Source organism: Scatophagus argus, chromosome 12 (assembly GCF_020382885.2).
Source record: "Scatophagus argus isolate fScaArg1 chromosome 12, fScaArg1.pri, whole genome shotgun sequence".
Lineage (NCBI taxonomy): Eukaryota > Metazoa > Chordata > Actinopteri > Scatophagidae > Scatophagus > Scatophagus argus.
Genome location: NC_058504.1, coordinates 23750866 through 23770744, shown reverse-complemented (window position 1 = coordinate 23770744; position 19879 = coordinate 23750866). Strand labels below are relative to the sequence as shown.

Sequence of the window (19879 nt, the reverse complement as noted above, 5' to 3'; positions counted from 1 at the left end):
TCAGCTTCCTCCTCCCACCAGTTATAAGCTGCTCATGTATGTTTGTTTGTCTGTTTTGATTGTAGGGTGACTGCAACTGACTTTATAGAAGCGTAGCACCGGCTAATTCTCCCATAAGAGCCGCTGCCGAGGACTGTATTTAACACTTGGATGAAAATCCTTTACAGTCAATGACTCCCTGAAGTCTGGAACCGATGGACATGAAAATGCTTGTTTCCTCTGCCTTCAGCTGTTGCTTGTTTGCCTACATCTTGTTTGACAGATGATGTGGTATATTTTGGAACATGTGTTGTTCCTTTCCTCCTACATACTTTTCTTCTCCCATCATTTTGGTTGTCAAATTAATCTTATTCCAGAACTGAGCAGTCTTTTGGGCCTATGGTCAACAAAGCGTACAAATATAAATATTACACCTGCAGAAACTGACTGCTTTGTCAACAACACTTTACACACAGTTTTAGATATGGTTGCACCACTGAAAAAGAAGGTTAGGAGGCTAGCTCTGTGGTATAATTCAAATGTACGAACACTGAAACAGGTATCAAGACAGATAAAGAGGAAGTGATACTCATCCAAATCAATTGAACCCCAACGGGTTTTGAGAGATAGTTTATTGATGAATAAAAAGGCCCTTTGTAAAGCCAGAACAGCTTATTATTCATCACTAATAGAGCAACACAAGAACAACTCGTGTTTTCTCTTTAACACCATAGCCAGGCTGACAAAGAGTCACAGCTCTGTTGATCCTTGTATTCCTGCAGCTCTTAGTAGTGAAGACTTTATGAGTCCTCTGTTAGTCCTAATCCACCTCTGGACAGCTTCTTGCCCCTAGACCTCCCTGTGCTAACCTCCAATATTATTAAATTATTAAATATTAAATATAACCCAACTACATGTCTCTTAGACCCCATCCCAACTAAGCTCCTCAAGGACGTCTTTCCTCTGATTGGCGCTTCCTTATTAGAGCAGATCAACTTGTCTTTAACAACAGGTTATGTGCCACAGGCATTTAAAACCGCTGTCATCAGACCTTTACTTCACTTGACCCAGACATCTTAGCAAACTATAGACCGATATCCAACCTCCCGTTTATTTCTAGGATACTTGAAAGGGTGGTTGCAAGTCAGTTAACTGATCACCTGCATAGGAACAGTCTGTTTGAAGTGTTTCAGTCTGGTTTCAGAGCCCATCACAGCACAGAAACAGCACTGGTTAAAGTTAATAATGACCTCCTCATGGCATAGTCTCTAATAATGCCATATATTCCCAAGAAAACACTCAGATCACAGAGTGCAGGTTTAAGATTCAAGATTCAAGAGTCAAGCATAACGAAATTTTGTGCAGATTCTCGGCTTAAAAGCAGCAGAAAATTAAAATTGCACACTTAAGAAAACTTTACAAAATACACGTGAGGTAAGTCACTCGGGATGCGTTCCGGAGACGGGTCGTTCGTCCAAGGGACTGTTAAAAAGACTCTGAATTGAACGTAGCAGCAGCCACGTTTAGTCAGATTGCGTTGGTGGCGGTTTGTGTTTTATTTTTGTTTTGCTCCTCTGGATTATTTGTTATTTTGATTTAGTGTGTAAATTTAGGTTTAACTTTTGTATGTGTGTATTTACATTTCTTTGTATTGTTTCTGGGTTAAATTTAGTAAAGTAGGTATAGTTACTATGTTTTTCTTTCATTTTTATTTTCTTCCTTTGTTTGTTTATTGGAGTGTGTGAGTGTCTGTGTATTTTAGGTTGCTATGTTGTTGGGTCCCTGTGATTAATTTGTCTTTGTTTTCGCTGTACAGGAGCTGTGGCCTGGTGGTGGCTGTCCCCATTTCCTGGTGCTGGGTTTTGTCTTCACATCCTTATTTTATTGGATTGTAGTGTCACGGTGTGTAGGTTGCTCCCTTTTCTTTTTTTCCTTCCCACCCTCAGTACACCACAGCCCTGTTGGCTTTTGGTTTTGATTTTGCAGGACCCCAACGTACCTTGTTTGTGATAGGCAACAAAATTTTTGTATTTACGATTAAATTTTATTGTTGGGCCTGTTTTTTTCTTTTTTTGGGGATTTAATAAAAAGTGTTCCTTGTATCCGTCCCTTGCCCTGTGTGTGACCTGGACCTGTGTGCCTGTGTGTATTTCCTGGGGTTGAGACACCTCTCCTCCAGGTGGCGTTGTCAGCAACTGTCATTTATCTTTTACTTCCCTCCTGAAGTCTGCCACATTCAGTATGTTTATTGCATGTATGGTTCTCCCTATCACTTTCATCCTCGTCCTGTCTACCTCTTCTTCTCCTCCTGGGGCAGTCGTGGATCAGCGGTTAGGGTGTCGGACCCGTAACCAGTGGATCGCTGGTTCGATTCCCCGTCCCGGTGTCCATGGCTGAGGTACCCTTGAGCAAGGTACCTAACCCCCACTGCTCCCCGGGCGCTGCACGCGGTCGCCCACTGCCCCGGGTTTGCTGTGTGTGTGTGCACGTCACTTGGGTGGGTTAAATGCAGAGCACATTTCGTTGGAGTGAGTTCCCTCCAATGACAAAATATGTCACTCAAGGTTTCTTCCCGTTATAACCCTGAGAATTTTTCCTTGCCACTGTCTGTCTTGCTCGGGGGTTCAGGCTCCGGGTTTCTGTAAAGCACCTAGAGACAATTTTGATTGTAAAAAGTGTTATATAAATAAAATTGAATTTAATTGAATTTAATTGAATTGGATCCAAGTTTCAACTAACAAACTCTCCTTTCCAGTAGTCTGGCCTGGAGTGTGAGCCCTTGATAGTTGGAATACACCACCCCAGTTTGCCACTCCAAGGGTACTGTCCTTGATGACCACGCAATTTTGCAGAGGTGTGTCAGTCATGACAGCCCCACAACTTCCAGAGTCTTGAGGTACTCTGGATGGATCTCATTGCCCCAGTGATGAGAGAGCCTCCCCTGCACCCCCGGCTTTGTTTCCTCCAGGCACTTGTGGACACCTGTATGTTCGAACACGGTGTTAATTATGGACAAACTATGACTAGCACAAAAGTCCAATGACTGAACACCACTCGGGTTCAGATCAGGCAGGCTATTCCTCCCAGTCACACCTCTCCAGTTCACACTGTCATTGCCAACGAGAGCGTTGAAGTAACCCGCTAGAACAATGGAATCCCTGGTAGGGCGATCTTCCAGCACCTGTTCCAGGGACTCCAATAAGGGTGGGTATTCTGAACTGTCATTTGGTACATTAAAGTGTGCCATCACGCTGAAGAAGAATCACAGGGCATGGTTGGCTTGTGGGACTCTTGAGGCAGCTATCTGCAAGTCAAATGACGTGCAGTTTGGGCAGTTGCAAAAGCAAAAACCCTGATGTGGGAGGATTTTGGTGGGAACATGGAGAGAGACTTTGGGTCAGCCTCGAAGAAATTCTGGCAAACCGTTTGGCAACTCAGGAAGGGGAAGTGGCACTGCGGCCACCCTGTTTACAGTGGAAATGAGGAGCTGCTGACCTTGACTGAGGATATTGTGGGACAGTGGAGGGAATACTTAGAGGATCGCCTTAATCTCCCCAACACATATTCAGTGGAGGACACAGAGGACTTGGTGGCGAGCTCTCTGATCACTGGGACAGAAATCGCTGAGGTAATTAAACAGCTCCACAGCAGTGGTGCCCCAGGGGAAGAATAAGATCCACCCTGAGTTCCTCAGAGCTTTGGATGTTGTAAGGTTGTCATGGCATGACATGCCTCTGCAATGTTGTGTGGTCATCAGGGACAGTGCATTTGGAATGGCAGACCTGGGTGGTGGTCCCCCTTTTTTAAGTAGGGGGACCAGAAGGTATATTCCAACAATAGAAGGATTGGGAGTCAAACTTCAGATTCAAGGAGAATCTTGAATTTTCACCCTGGCTATGCAACACTGGAAAAGCTCTGCAGCTCTACAGCCACATGTGTTTTGCGGTCTTGGAAAAGGCTTACAACCATGTCTCTCAAAGTATCCTGTGGGGGTTTCTCTGAGAATATAGGATGGATGACCTGCTGCTATGCTATCTGGTTAGGATGCCTCCCCGACTCTGGGCATGTCCATCTGGGAGAAAACCCTGGGGAGACACCGAGCAGAGCTTGTGCCCTTTACATCAAGGGGGCAAGGGAGGAGAGAGTCTCTAGCTTCAAGTTCTGGGTTGGGGGGGGGATGTAAGAGGACCTCTGCTGGACAGTGGCCACTTCTTCAGCAGTGAAGAAGGCCCAGCAACAACTACACTTTTTTGAAAGTACTTTGTAAATAAGAGCTGAAGAGGAAGTTCATGGTATCCTTCTACCCTGCCACCATAGAGAGTGTGCTGGCAGCTGCAGAGGGTTATAAACTGGCAAAAGAACTATTGGCTGCCCTCTGCCTTCTTTGGAAGACATTTCCAACTGTTCATTTCTAAGGAGATGGCTGCACATAGAGCTCTGAAACTTTTAAACTTGATGCAGCTGATTTAAAAATTATGCTCAAGAACTGCAGTCGGTCTGACACACACCCCATGAAGTCACTTTAGTCTATGGCCAAATCAAAGTGAAGTAATTTTTATTGGTCGGATATTATCTCTGGTAATAAAATACTGAAGGACTTTCTAATCAGTTTTCTATTAACTGTAATACTAGCAGTGTAAATTGGACTAAAAACATAATGTATGTCATCATTATCATAACGTCAAAAGTGGTAACATAATGGTTTAAATTAATTATACTGCATTGCATATGTAGGTTAATGTCATACCGATTAAAATACAGTGAACTTTTAATGTGTGATTTTATTGAAGGCTTTTGACGATTGTTCTCTGTTGCCACTTATTGTTCTGTTTTTATATGTCATACAGGGAAAAACGGAGAACAGTGTCCATGATGACTTGAAAACGCACAGCATGCAGATATATGTCTGCCATGAGCCAGATGCAGTGGGAATCGTCATTGAGGGAATCCCAGTTCTTGCGGATCTTGGCAATCTGGCCAGGGCACGTTGCCTGCTTCTGGGGATGAAATATACTCTGCACTATCCACCCCAGCTCTGCAAAACATTTGAGGTGTTTGTGGGACTGTCTGTGGGAATTGACACGTTGCGCCCAAAGCCTTCTTCCAGATTCATGACACTCAAAAACAAACTTCCTTAGCTAGTTGGTCAAAGGCTGACCTCACACTCATAAATGGCCATTTTGTTGTGTTTTTAAGAGCTTAATGAATGAGTGAGATGAATGTTTAATTGTTAAGGCTGCATGTCAGAAGTTCAAGTATATAAACCATTTTATGGTAAATGTTTTAATCCATACTAAGGTGTACTGTACTGTGCACTTAATAAGTTGAAGTTCTTTCGTGCCAAATGCTGTGGTCAGAAGTCCTGTTTTAAGAGTATAATGTAATATGTTTTTTTGTTTTCTTTGCTTCACAACTCTTGCTTGGTGGGCAGTTAAATTGAGAACAACATGGCAGTCAAGCACAGACAGTTCCTCCAGCTGCTGTGCGTTTGATGAGCTGAATGTCAAATGTTTTGGGAGAATACAGCACAGATTGTAATTTAAAGGTGTTCTTGTATGCGTTTGTTAAAATGTTTTAGCACATACAAAAAGGTACTGTGCACTTTCAAGTTTAAGTCAGTTCTCTTCTGTTATGTAAAATGCTCAGGTCAAGAATCACTGTATTTTAATGTCAGTGTTAAGAGTATACAGGTTGCACTTTGAAGGTGTTCTATGCTGCACTTTAAGATGAGGTCAGAAGTTTCTCTAATTTTTAATGTTAAAATGTTTACAACATTAAAATTGATTACAGAAACAAATAGTTCTCTTTCCTTATTTGTTGTTGTTATGGCAGTGCTAACTAGTTATTTGAGGTGGATTGCAGAAATAATAATAATCTAAATTAATACACACATTACTTTAACATGAAAGTACATGAATTAATTCAAATCAAAAATTTTATTTTTTTATTTCAAATGTTACTTATTTTAATTAAGTATGATTTGGTCAATATGCTGCTCTTTGTCACAATGGTTAAACTCAAATGTTTTGCTTTTTCTTGTAGACTCTACTTAATTTTTTAGCATACAGGAAAATACATAATACTGATTTTTACCAACTCAAAATACCAAGAAGTTCACTAAACTTGCAACAAGTAGTTGGAAAATGTTGCCTTAATTTTTTTGAGTTGGATCCAAGTAGCAGTTTTTACAGTGTGGCTCTACTTGGAACTCCTCCTGGACGTCTGATCATTGGGCCTATTTATATGGAATGACCCATCTTATTGCAGTTATGGCATGTGATTGTCTTCCCATTCTTTTTCAAGCACTTGGATGCGAGACACACAGCAGCAACCAGCACAGCATTGCTTTGTGAGTGGGGAGCAACCTGTGTAACAGCATTTGCACACACACGTCCCCAGGAATGTTTGTTGAATGATTTGTTGTTTTGGAGACTTTCCCCTCTAGCTGCACAATATCCCCCTCCCTCACATGCTGTAAGACCAGCTCCAATGCAGGTGCTGCAGAGCCTGAGACATCATTGTACTCTGCATAACTGGGACCTGGGATAAGTTCTGGGATAGGCTCTGGGTTAGGCTCAGGCTCAGGCCTAGGAGTGGGAAAATGTATTAGTTGTCCAATTTCAAGGTTGTTAAATTTATTTCTGAAAACTAGCATAGGTTTTATTGAGCATTTTCAGCACCCCTTATTCACACAATCATCAGCCTATCTCCTGCACCCCTCACCCCACTGTGTCTGACACATTGGGTTGAGGGGGGGTTTACCTACCAATGGATCACTGACTATATTGGATGGTTTGGGTATGAGGTTTTCAGACTGCTGTAGGCTGTCATATGGTTGAAACTTGCAGAAACCGATTAACACCTGTGTTCAAATTGTGTATGCATTGGAGGTCTGAGGGGTGAGTCAACTGATAAATAGCCAGGTCAAAATCTTCATCCACAGCAGACCTGTTCATGCTCTGCTCAACACCTACCCCAAAAGTTTCTAAGATACTTTTCAAAATAATAATGGTAAAATGGTACAATATTGTGATAATTATAATGATAATAAAATTATGAATGTTTATTGAAACACATTCTGCTTCAGAATGCAGCAATTAAATATTAACACTAAAAGTGAGAGGAGCCTATTGCTATTCACAGGAATTTACTTTGTTATTATTCTTATTATTAGGGCCTCAGCAGTAAAGTGTGTGAGAATTACAATAAAACAGAAGTAAAAATATATCTAGAAAAAAATTATAATAAAAATCAAAGTAAAAATATATATAGAATATGAAAACAAATAAACAACATATATTTAGTATGTGTGCAAAATAGTGCAGTAAATGCAGTGAAATTGCAGAACCAGTCTCTCAGTCTAATGACTCAGAGTGTCTGACATTCTGAGGGAGGAGTTGTGAAGTCTGATGGACAGGAATGACCTTCCTGCGCTCAGCAGCCAGCTCGGTGTACTTCAGTCATTTGAACTTGTTTGCTGCTGGTACTCCCTCCTCCCTTGGGACAGTGAGTTCAATGATGATGACCTTCTTTGCAATTGTGGATCACATCATGACATCAGGCCTGAGAACTACCTGAATGATCTCTGGTGGGAATATTACAGTATTATTAGTATTAGTATTGTAGAAGTTGATACTGTATATCTGTTACATACATATCTGTTGGATTTAGTTCAGTAGTTTTTTTCCTGTGCTTTTCCTTCCCCTCTCCTTCTTTCCTGGTGTTTGTGTGTGGATTCCTCTGAGTCAATATGGAGCAGAGCTGGACTGTCCTGTGTCTCATACCAGCAGTTCCTCTCCTTCGCACCTGTTTCACTTCAGCCTACAATTAACTTCTCCTGAGCTCTGCTGTTTAAGAGACTGGTTCACCCATCCATCTCCATCAGACTGTCTTCTGTTGTTCTGTGCTGTCACATTAGGCCTGTTGGTTCCTTGTGTGCTCATTCAGGATTTCAGAATAACTTACCTGTTTTCTGTGTTCAGATTCACCGAACTGGACTTGAAGAGGGGTAATAACACCTGATCCTCATGCAGCCTGAAAGAGCTTGAGCAGTTTTTCAAAGAAGAATGGACTAAATTTGCAGTGTCCAGATGTGCAAACCTGATTGAGACTTACACACATGGACAAAATTGTTGGTACCCCTCTTTTAATGAAAGAAAAACCCACAATGGTCACTGAAATAACTTGAAACTGACAACAGTGATAATAAATAAAAATTTATTGAAAATTAACCAATGTAATGCAGACATTGCTTTTGAGCTGTTGTTCAACATAATAATTTTAAGAAACAAACTAATGAAACAGGCCTGGACAAAAATCATGGTACCCTGAGAAAAGAAAATAAATTTGACCATAGGTACATGTTAAAGTAATGTGTGTCCTTTAATTAGCACCACAGGTTTCGCCAAACTTGTAATCAGTCTGTCTATCTATTTAAATGGAGACAAGTAGTCATTGTGCTGTTTGGTGACATAGTGTGTACCACACAGAACATGGACTACAGAAAGAGAAGGAGAGAGTTGTCTCAGGAGACAAGAAAGAAAATCATAGACAAGCATGTTAAGGCTAAAGACTGTAAGACCAGCTCCAAGCAGCTTGATGTTCCAGTGACTACAGTTGCATGTATTATTTAGGTTTAAGGTCCACGGGACTGTAGCCAACCTCCATGGACGTGGCTGCAAGAGAAAAATTTATGACAAATTGAAGAGGTGCATAATTTGAATGGTAACTAAAGAGCCCAAAACAACTTCCAAAGACATTAAGGGTGAACTCGAAGGTCAAGGTACATCAGTGTCAGATCGCACCATCCGTTGCTGTTTGAGTCAAAGTGGACTTCATGGGAGACGACCAAGGAAGACACCACTACTGAAAGCACATCATAAAAAAGTGAGACAGGAATTTGCCACAATGCATATTGGCAAACCACAAAGCTTCTTGGAGAATGTCCTTCAGACAGATGATATAAAACTGGAGCTTTTTGGCAAGGCACATCAGCTCCATGTTCACAGATGCAAAAATGAAGCATACCAAGAAAAGAACACTGTCCCTACTGTGAAACATGGAGGAGGATCCGTTATGTTCTGGGGCTGCTTTGCTGCATCTGGCTCAGGGTGCCTTGAATCTGTGCAGGCTACGATGAAATCTCAAGAATATCAAGGCATTCTAGAGCGAAATGTGCTGCCTAGTGTCTTGGGCCTTCCAACAGGATAATGACCCAAAATACAGAGCTAAAACACCCAAGAATGGCTAAGAGCAAATCATTGGACTCTTTGAGCACTGATCTAAATCCTATTGAACATCTGTGGAGGGAACTGAAACATGCCATCTGGAGACGGCACCCTTCAAACAATTGGAGCAGTTTGCTTGTGAAGAACGGGCCAAAATACCTACTGACAGGTGCAGAAGTCTCACTGACAGTTACAGAAATCATTTGATTGCAGTGATTGCCTCAAAAGGTTGTGCAACAAAATATTAAATTAAGGGTACCATCATTTTTGTCATGGCCTGTTTCATTGGTTGTTTTTTTTTTGTTGTTTTTTTTAATGATTATGTTGAACAGCAATTCAAAAGCAATGTCTGGTTTACATTGGTTGATTTTCAGTAAATTTTTATTTATTACTTTTGTCAGTTTCAAGTTTTTTCAGTGACCATTGTGGGTTTTTCTTGCCCACAATTTTGTCCACGTGTGTATCTACACAGACTCAGACTCAGTGCTGTGATTGTGGCCAAAGGTGCATTTACTAAATACTGACTTGAAGGGGGTGAATAATTATTCAGTTCAATTTATTTTAAATTACATACACTATATAGACAAAAGAAACTCTTGTGTAAAGCCGTTATAGCTGCAAAGCTGTCTGCGTATTTAGAATACCATGCCATTAAAGACTCTGTAATGGTCAGGTGCCTCAGTACTTTTGCCTATATAATGGGAAAAAAAAAGTCAACTTATGTTGACTATGATTCTTTTTATCAAATCAAAATAGGGGGAAATCATCCAAGGGGGTGAATACTTTTTATAGGCACTACTTTATTACTTCATTTCCAAACAGAGCAGGTCTGAACCATACTCTTTAATTTAGTCTTAAATATAGAGAGACTCAACTTTCCCCATGAGCAAGCACTTGTCGACAGCAACAAGGAAAACTGCTTTTTAGAAGGCAGGAACCTGGGAACAGATTGTCACTGTCACAGCAAACAATTCAAGAATTTAATGCCTGCGCCAGTGTTTCATTAATTTTGAATCAGTCGTGCCAATTACATTTTCTGTTGTTCAGCAGTATGTTGATTGTAAATGTGGGGTCAGAGTATAGATCAGTTCACAATGGTGTTAGATACAGAATGAATAGATACAAAGATGAATGTGAACTTTCAAAAGAAGAAAAGAAAAAAGTGATCACAGCTTAAGATATCTCACAATTAAGGTGTTAAGCAGTAAAGAGGATTTTTCCTTTGTTATACTCCCTCAAATGCTTAACAAGAAAATAAGTAAGTCATATAGGTAAATATAGGCTATGACGGTAAATTTGTCCAGCTCTGCTCCATTTACACTTAACAGACCCTTACCAAAAAAGAATGATAACAAAACAACTCCCAATACAAAGTTCTGAACCACTTCTTTTATTTTGAATAAGAGTTACTGTAGATTTTTTTTTTCTTGACCTTCATACACAGAAGACAGGAAGGAGACAAATGATAACATATGAGCACATGTAAAAGTTAAAGTTACACTTAGTTTTGGACATTTTCAAACAGGACTCTTTTTTTAACAAAACAGAGCCCAAAAAAGAGCCTGCTAGCAGCTCAACAGAGAGGATTTTAAACATAGAGAGTTTGCTTGTGAGTTTCAATGGTAAACCGTAACCTAAACTTCAGTATACTTCAGTAAACTTCACTACAATATGGAGGAGGATATGTTTCCTTAGCTTGCTGGAATTTACTGCATTCGCCAGAGAACAGCAAAACTGCCCAGTCACACTTTAATACCATCAAGTGATTCATACTGTGTAATGTACTACAAAACCTCAAATTTCAAATGTCAAATATCCCTTATTTAAGAAGAAAAAGTGAGAGCACCTCAGTCAGCCAGCATTAAATTGAAAGGCAATTGTTTAAACATTCAGTACAACAAGAAAAGTATTTAATAAAAGATAATAAGTTTAGTTCTTACTGAAATTTTCACCATATGAACAGAAGAAGATCTATATAATCACTACAGTTTCAAGGTGGGCTTTCTGTTTTTGCAGAACATTATGAGGTCATTATGATGTTGACCTTGGACCTTTTAGTACAAAAAATTACAACTTTATGATTTTATCTTATTGGACATATGTGTTCTGTAATAATTAGTGCATGCATTTAAGTTTATCCTTAAGTCCAAATGGATGTTTGTGCCAGATGTAATGAACTTCCTTCTAGGTGTTCCCAAGAAATTGCGTTTGCAAGAATAAGATGGATAGAAAAACTCAAAATATAACGCCCCCTGCCACAGCTACTGCCAACGCAGACGCATAAAAACGACTGTCAAAAGTCAACTGTGGGTTTCTTTCTAATCTATCAGTCAACTATAACTGTCTAGTTCTAATCCATCAGTGCTGCCCAGAATGACAACACATGATAACAACTGGCAGCTGGCAAAGGCTCTTTGTTAACTGCAACAACTGCAACAAACTTTCTATAATTAAGGATTTGTAGGGTAATGGGAAACAAAGACTTCTAACCCTCTTGTATCTTCACCTGATGCTGAACCATCATGTTAAATTTAAATACGTACGTACTGTTACCTCAGAGACAACCACATCAGACAAGGGTCAATCAATTATTTGAAGTATGAAACTGCAAAATGGCCATTTAAATCTCACGATACCAGAGATACCAGGTGCTACAGAGATGTCCTAGCCTATAAATAGTATCTAATCGTCCATCCAGTTTGGTGCAGAATTGAAATACTAAAATCACAATTCCAACTAAAATTGTAAGTCGCATTATGTGTCCAAATAATTGCATCATGATTTTCTGTCTCATCGTTCAGCCCTCTATCAAACTTCAATTCTACTCTATCAATTTGGACTGATTAATAACAGTACTGCAGAGTTCAACACTGAAGAAGATTTTAGCCTACTCATTTTGATCAAACTAAATTTTCTGCCCATAACACAATTACTGGAGTGGAGTGTGTCCATCTGATGAAGGATAAGTGCAATATTCTCTCTCCTTACTCTATCACCAATTCCTGAGGGTAATATCTGATTCTTTGGCTGCTGTTCACCAGCTACTTTCTGTTTCTACCATTTTCCACTTGGCAGGAAGTGTACAGATTTATTGGCTGGCTGTGATTAGTCGCATGCAGAGGGATGATATGGGTGTGGCCTCAGGCAGGTGGTAGTGATCACTAATCTCTAAAATGTTTTATATGGTATAACCTTGTATCAAAAACATGTCTGTGTGTCACTGATGAAATTTCTTTCAAATCCTCAAACATATGGCACACCATTTTTGTGACAGCACACATAAGGCTAATGCATATTAGTATTCGGGTGACAAAGAAAGTGAAAAGCTGGAATCTGAAAGAAACAGAGGTCAAACTAAGTTTTCTGCCCAGTTCAGTCACTTTTGGATTTTCTGGAGTTGGTAGAGGCTCAACAAACATTTCAAAACCTTTCAAAAACCTTTATGATTCTTTGATATATGTTATACCTTACTGTTTGTCGTATACATCAAAAAATAATGTGGTCAAGGCAAATAATGCCAGTGAAGCAATGTGTACTGTGCTAGAATATTACATGACAGATAGCAGTCTTGCTACTTCTGCATCATCTTAAAAAATCTAGGAGCCCATCTTTTTGCATTAATAACTAAAGCCTCTCACCTTATGTGGTTTAGGGCACATCCAATTAGTTGGCTGGAAGCAGAGAGGTACAATGACAATGATCCAGAGGATTTGTTGCAGAATACCTCATATAGCACAGTGATTATACCACCAAGCTTTACTCTGTATCATCACTGAAAAACCACATTTACGACACTTGTATTTTGTCTTTTTATCTATCTGAAGTCTTGTAAAACTGAGCATTATGAGGTGTAATTGACAGGGTCATGTCAATACCTTCAGAAAGAGAAGGACTAGATACTTCACACCTACTTCATTAATTTAAACTGTCTTGTTATGGTGATCGAAACACATGCACACATAGAGCTTTTTGCGCCAGTGATGTGTGTTTTCCATTTGACATGAGTGGAAACAAGCTGACTGAGCTCATGACAACCTCAGCCTTGATTACACAAACTGACAATGTTTCTACTTAATTCCTCCCCAGTCCCACCAACAATCAAGCCATGGTTTCAATGCTAAGTTAGCTTCATGCCAATGGACAGTGAAAGGGGAGAGGAGACATGGAGATAAAAGGACTCAGTTAGAAGTACTCAACAGTCCTGCAGTATGGAGCTGCTCTGCTGTTTCTTCTTGTAGCTGGGCCAGCGACAAACTGGGCAGCAGTGTCTGCCTGCTGCCAACCATACCACAATGCACTGCTGGTGAAAGGCATGGCCACAGGGCAGACCCATCAGCAGCTCCTCACTCATAAAGTTTTCCAAACACACCACACACTCTGAACACTGCAGCATGTTACCGGGCCACACTGACCAGTCACAGTACTGATTAAAGACACCTTCAGGTGTTCGGCAGCAATCAGCCAGTGCCCTGTCAGCTGATGGTAAGCTTCTGTTCCCATGATGATAGCAGAGGGATGATGCGTCTGTGTCATTATGCACACACAGTTGTGAAGTGTTGCTCTGCTTGCACAATGATCTCTTGGTCCTTTTGCAGATGTGTGAAGGTCTGCTATTAGGATCTGCAGGAGAGGACTTAGTGTTTTTCCTGCTCTCTGTGTCTGAATGTGAGCTATCTGTCTCTTCATCCAGCTTTACACCAGACCCCTCGCTTCCGTGCTGACCAACAGCTCTGAACCTCCAGGTTGGCAGGACTTTAATGTAGTCCATGTTTACTAATGGGCGAAGCCAGAGATCAGGGAAAGCCAAACGCTCAAATAGGAAGTTGGGATCATCCTCCCAGTCTGAATGGTCAGATGGGACCTGTTGCAGTGATGTGATTGGATGGAGCAGATATGAAGTGTACCAATCCCACAGACTTGCTAGCCACTCTAGGTTTGTAGTGTTGTCCTCTTGGCTTCTGATGCCACAGCGGCGTTTCTTCTCAAAATAGTCGACCAACAGGCCATGGGCAAGGTACGTGGACAAGAAAAGAGCTGGGTGGGATGAATAGAATGTCCAGTCAGCTCTAACAAGGCTGGCCAGAGTGGTGGTGTCAGCATAACGAAGCAGCTTCAAACTGTATCCATACAGAGTGTCCAGATAGGGCAGCTGGAGGAGAGCCTGTGGGGAGTGATCAATTGGTGATTAGTAATCAAGAATTATCAATTCAACTCTTCACTCAGTTAAAACAGAAATAGTCTATGACTGAATACATTCAGTGGCCAGTTCATTAGGTACAACTTTCTTTTTCCTTTATGACTCTTTATTATGGTGTGTTATCCTGCTAGAAGTAGCCATTAGAAGATGGGGTAACTGTGGCTATAAAGGGACACATCTGGTAGGTAACACTCAGGTAGACTATGGTATTTAAATGATGCTCAGTTGGAACTAATTGGTCCATAGAATATTCCCTACACCATCACATCACCAGCCTGAGCAGGGGCAGGATAAATTTGTGTTATTGTTTATGTCTTAATCTGCTCATAAATTTTTTTTTCCCTGTGTAGTCTCAGTTTCCTGTGCTTTGCTAACAGAAGTAGAACCCACTGTGGTTATGTGCTGCTGGAACCAATTAATTTGGAGATTCAACATGTTGTGTGTTTAAGTTTTTATGCTCTTCTGTGTTATGCTGTTGTAATGCCTGGTCATAGCAATCTGGTCATTCTCTTCTGACCTCTTCCATTAACAAAGCATCATTTCCAACAGAATTGCTGCTCAGTGGTTGTTGTTTTCTTCAATAGTCACTGTAGACTAAGCAGTTTAGCTGTTTGTGAGATACTCAGACTATCCCATCTGACACCAACAACAATCATTAAATGCTCAGAGTCACTTAGGCCCAATTCTGTAGTATAGAGTACCCAAGTAACCTAATGTGCATGTTTTTAGGATTGTGGGAGGAAACCGGAGTACCTGGAAAAGACCCATGCAGGCACAGGGACAACATGCAAACTCCACACAGAAAAGGCCAGACCGGGATTCGAACCTGGAACCCTCTTGCTGTGAGGCGACAGTGATTGACCACTGCACCCCCATGCCGCCCTCATTCTAATTGTGCTGAACAATAAGAATGTGCTAATGAAGTCAGCTGTGAGAATTACGTAACACAGATGATTTCCTACCAGAACAGGAAGCCAGGAGACCAGAAGTATGGAGTTATAGGTTCCAAGCGTTCGGATCAGAACTACAAATCGTTTCACAGTGGCTCCCTGTCCATAAAAAATGAATAAAGATTAAAAATAAATTAGCAGTATCTCTCTGTATTTTCTTTTTCAAGCAATGTGTTTAAGGTGTCTAATCAATGGTGAAAAAAACACCCAGATGCTTATCTCAAATTAAAGTAGCAAATCACACTGTAAAAAAAAATGTTACAACAAATCCCACATTCAAAACTGGACAGTGGTAAGCACCCAAGTATTAACAACATGACAAACTCCAAATGTATTAATGCTGGGGCGCCAAATCAAATAAATGAGTCAAATGTACAATATTTCCCTTTTTCTAATGGAGTACAGAAAAAAGTATACTAAATTGTACTTTATAAGTATAAAATCACATTATATGGAAATAACCAAGTATCTCAAAATTATACTTGAGCACAGTGGCACATTTTTCCAAGATACATTTGATCACTGTGTCTAATGGAAAAAAGAAAGTGACCTGTGTAATGAAGAGATCCATCCAGGCCAACAAGTTGATAAGGACCAGACTGAGGACAAATAAATCATTGACTTCCGGCTGGACCGAACGCAGGAAAGTATCCATGGCTGCCAGGGACAGGTACTCCCCAGTACTAAAGAGAGAGGAGAAGGAGTTGAGAAGATTAGGGGAAGAGGTAGAGCAGAGAAATGAACAAGAGGAAGAGAAAATGAGGAGAGGAGGGATTAAAACAATTAAACAGACTCTGTCAGCATAAATTAAACAGCAGCTTACAGATTCATCTTGTTCCCAGTGAATTTAATAATAGCCATTATCATTTCCATGTTCATCACCTGTTGCCATAGCGATAAATGCCCTCAGGCATCTTGAGGATGTAGGCAGGGCTCTGTGTAACACCAATCTCTGATAGGCTGCTGTGGTTGTCCCAGTGACGTATGTCCACGTAGATGAACTCAATCCTGCCAGTGAACTTAATAGACAGTGAAGAGAAGAAAGCAGGTGGTTGGGACAGACAGGCAAACAGAAACATCTTCACAGGATGAGCCAGGTCAGAGCGCCATTCCTCCACTAGTTGGTCAGACTGACGCAGGGTTTTGATTCGATGAGCTACATGTGAGGTCATCCAGCGGAAGATGTGTTCAGTTTCAATGCGATGACCATTATATTCTTTTAGCATGACTTTGCCCTTTGATGCTGAAGTCTGGGGAACAGACATGATGAGAGTAGAGCGCTGCCAGCCACGCTTGATACATGACCTGGACAAACAAAACAGAGAATCCCTATATCAGTTCTACAGACAGATATCATTCTGAAACACTATTCTTTTTATTGATAGAAGACATGCCATATGGAAACTGAAAATTACTGGATGTTCTGTATCAGTACCAACTGGACAGCCAGCTTTCTATCCTGTTAACTACTTCCTTTTTTCTCTAATGTGTGTACAAACGAGCTACAGGGGTTTTAAATATTAAAACATTAAACTATGACTACATTTTTTACAATTTTTAAAAATAATTATTTATTATGCAATGGGGCTTGACGGCCAGCTAGCTATAAAGTTGGAAAAGATATTTTTTAAAAGAGAGCCTCCTGTTGATGCAAAATAAACAGTTAAAAAGAAAAAAAAACTGAATGACAGAAATGCCTTCAGTTCTGCGATGAGTATATCAGAATGCTGTTCACCTCACTCTTTTTATATGGCATGCTGCTAGCTAATATTGTCCTGAAGCCAGCCCATCTTCAGTGGCATCTCTGGTTGAAACACCAACCATACATTTGCAAGTTGTTGGTCTTTTTTTTAGGAGAAAATGCAAGTCATCACCAATGAAAATACAAAACTCAACAACATTAACCTAAGTACTGAAAGCATATTGTGCGGCATAGGTACTTTTGGAAAAAGTCAAGAAATTTATCTTTGCTGAAGAATTACTTTTCCCTCCAGCAGCTGTGCTCACTAAAACTAAGGTGGACAAAGCAGTAATTGTCAGGACAGTACCCCTATCATTTCAGAGATAGATAATTTACAAAATGGAGACAGATATCAAGTTGCAAGTTATGGAGAAGCTCAGGGCTGGTGAGGTTTCATTACAAATGGTGAGTCAACCATTGTCAGTGGACAGGGACAGGTTATTGCTTTTCATGATATGGTCGCAATGATGACATCTGAAAACATTTTTCCCCAAATGCCTAAAAAGTACAACAACTGGCTAGAGCATTTCTAACAATGTAAATGCTATGTTCATGGACAGTTGGAAAGGATTTAAGAACCTGTGCACATTAGAAAGAAAACCTTGACATCTTATGGATGTGTTGTCTCTGGAGAATACGTGAAAATATGGGAGTGCAAATACACATCCTACACATAGTATGGTGGCTGTCAGTCTGCAACTGACAGACTGTTTTCCTACCTGTGGTCATTAGAGCAATTGAAGGTTCCAGTTCTGATCCCAAACTGAGACAGTTTCTGGACCATCCTCCCCCAGTTGGACTGACTAATCAGAGCTTCCCTGCCTTGAGCAATGACCTGCAAGTACATACCATAACATGACAGGGTCAGAGAGGACAGGTAATGCATAATAAAGGGACCTGACAGTTACAGTGTAAATGTCTGAGTTTAAAAATCTCAATCATAAGAAGTTACAGAAATCATTCACTTAACTTGCAGTTGTTTTTAGCAACTAAGATCATTTTTGATACATCAAGCCAACAAATATAATAAAGCCAGCTCATTAAAAAAGAATGAGGTAAAATAAACTGATAAAGTGACTGCAGAAGAAAGTTAAAGATTGAGAAAACTATAGGATAAGCCTAAGTTCAAAAAGTTCAAAAAAAACATCAGATGCCTACATTGACTGATATTTGAAGAGTTCATGTTGACGTGCTACAATGATTAATTATATTGCATTCTTTTTTGTTGTTGTGTGTTACTGGTAGTGTACTTAACTGCTCTTACTTACTTACTCTTACTCTAGCTTAACCCCATTCACTTTTGTCTTATTCTCTTCTATAGCGAATTATGTGCCATACTTTTGAACCCACATTTGTTCAGCTCAAACACTCAGTCGTCATTTTAGCAAAAGTAGTACTTTATTCAGACACAGTAATGAACAATTGGCTACGTCAGCTGAGGTTGGAGATACCCTTGACTATCACATCTTATTACAAAGACTGGAACATTTGATCGGCATTAAAGGAATTACTGTATATTGGTTTCAGTCCTATTTATCAGACTGAGTTAGAAACGGTATTCCGTAAAGTTCTGTGCTCGGCCCAATCACCTTATCATTGCTTCCTGTGGGCAACATTATTGGACACACAGACACGCAGCAGTGAGTGCTTTTGGTGTTCAATTCAATTCAATTCAGTTTATTTATATAGCGCCAATTCACAACAAAAGTTATCTCATGACACTTTCCAATTTGAGCAGGTCTAGACCAAACTCTTTAATTAAACTGTAAATAGAGAGAGCCCAACATTCCCCCTTGAGCAAGCACTTGGCGACAGTGGCGAGGAAAAACTGCCTTTTAGAAGGCAGAAACCTCGGAGCAGACCCCGGCTCAAGATGAGCGGCCATCTGCCTTGACCGGTTGGGTTGAGAGAGAGGGATAGAGAGAGGGGGAGAGAGAGAGAGAGAGAGAGAGAGAGAGAGAGAGAGGGAGAGGGGGTGGGGTGTGAGAGAAGGAGCACACAAGCAGAGATGCATAGCAGCAGTAATAATACCAGAAGTAACGGAAATGTAGATAATGATAATGACAATGAAGTATACAGACGGTACTATGGTGATTTTGATAACAACAATAGTAACAATAATGGTAGTAGCTGTACTGAGTCGTAACAGAATTAAATCAGATTATGACTAAACAGTAGTAATTGCAGTAGGTTTTGAGCAGGACGACAGCAGGACCGCAGCAGGAGGTCCAGTCATGATCGATAGGAAACTACGGGACAAGAAAGCACAAGGACTCCAGGGAAGAAGTTTAGTTAGTAATATGCATTAATGGGACATGAATGTGTGCAGAAGGAGAGGGAGAGGAAGAAAGAGCTCAGTGCGTCATGGGAGGGCCCCCGGTAGTCTAAGCAGTCTAAGCCTATAGCAGCATAACTACGGGCCGGCCTAGGCCAGCCCTAACTATAAGCTTTATCAAAGAGGAAAGTTTTTAGTCTACTCTTAAATAGAGTGGAGAGGGGGGGTGACTGCCTCCCAGAACGAAACCGGAAGATGGTTCCATAGTAGAGGAGCTTGATAACTAAAGGCTCTGGTTCCCAATCTACTTTTGAGGACTCTAGGAACCACAAGTAGCCCTGCATTTTGGGAACGCAAAGTTCTGGTGGGATAATAGGGTACTATTAACTCTTTAAAATAGGTGTTCTCAAGTTTGGTGATTTCAATTTGTTTTAAACTTGTTTTCCAATATTTTTCTTAATGTGGTTCAAGTGCTCCATATGCTGCTAATTCAAAATGGATCCCTTTTGT

General features: G+C 40.5%; 1 protein-coding gene across 5 annotated transcripts in view; it reads right to left on the bottom strand.

Annotated features, from left to right (window-relative positions):
- Positions 1–10575: 10575 nt before the first annotated feature.
- rnf103 (ring finger protein 103) overlaps positions 10576–19879 on the bottom strand; it is a 29758-nt gene continuing 20454 nt past the window's right edge. For all 5 annotated transcript variants that reach the window (XM_046405687.1, XM_046405688.1, XM_046405689.1 and 2 more), the window contains 5 exons: positions 17814–17929; positions 16236–16658; positions 15904–16036; positions 15366–15452; positions 10576–14367 (listed from right to left, as the gene is read on the bottom strand). In XM_046405687.1, coding sequence (XP_046261643.1) covers positions 13399–14367; positions 15366–15452; positions 15904–16036; positions 16236–16658; positions 17814–17929 — 1728 coding nt within the window. In that variant the 3' untranslated portion in view covers positions 10576–13398. The remainder of the gene's footprint in view (positions 14368–15365; positions 15453–15903; positions 16037–16235; positions 16659–17813; positions 17930–19879) is intronic.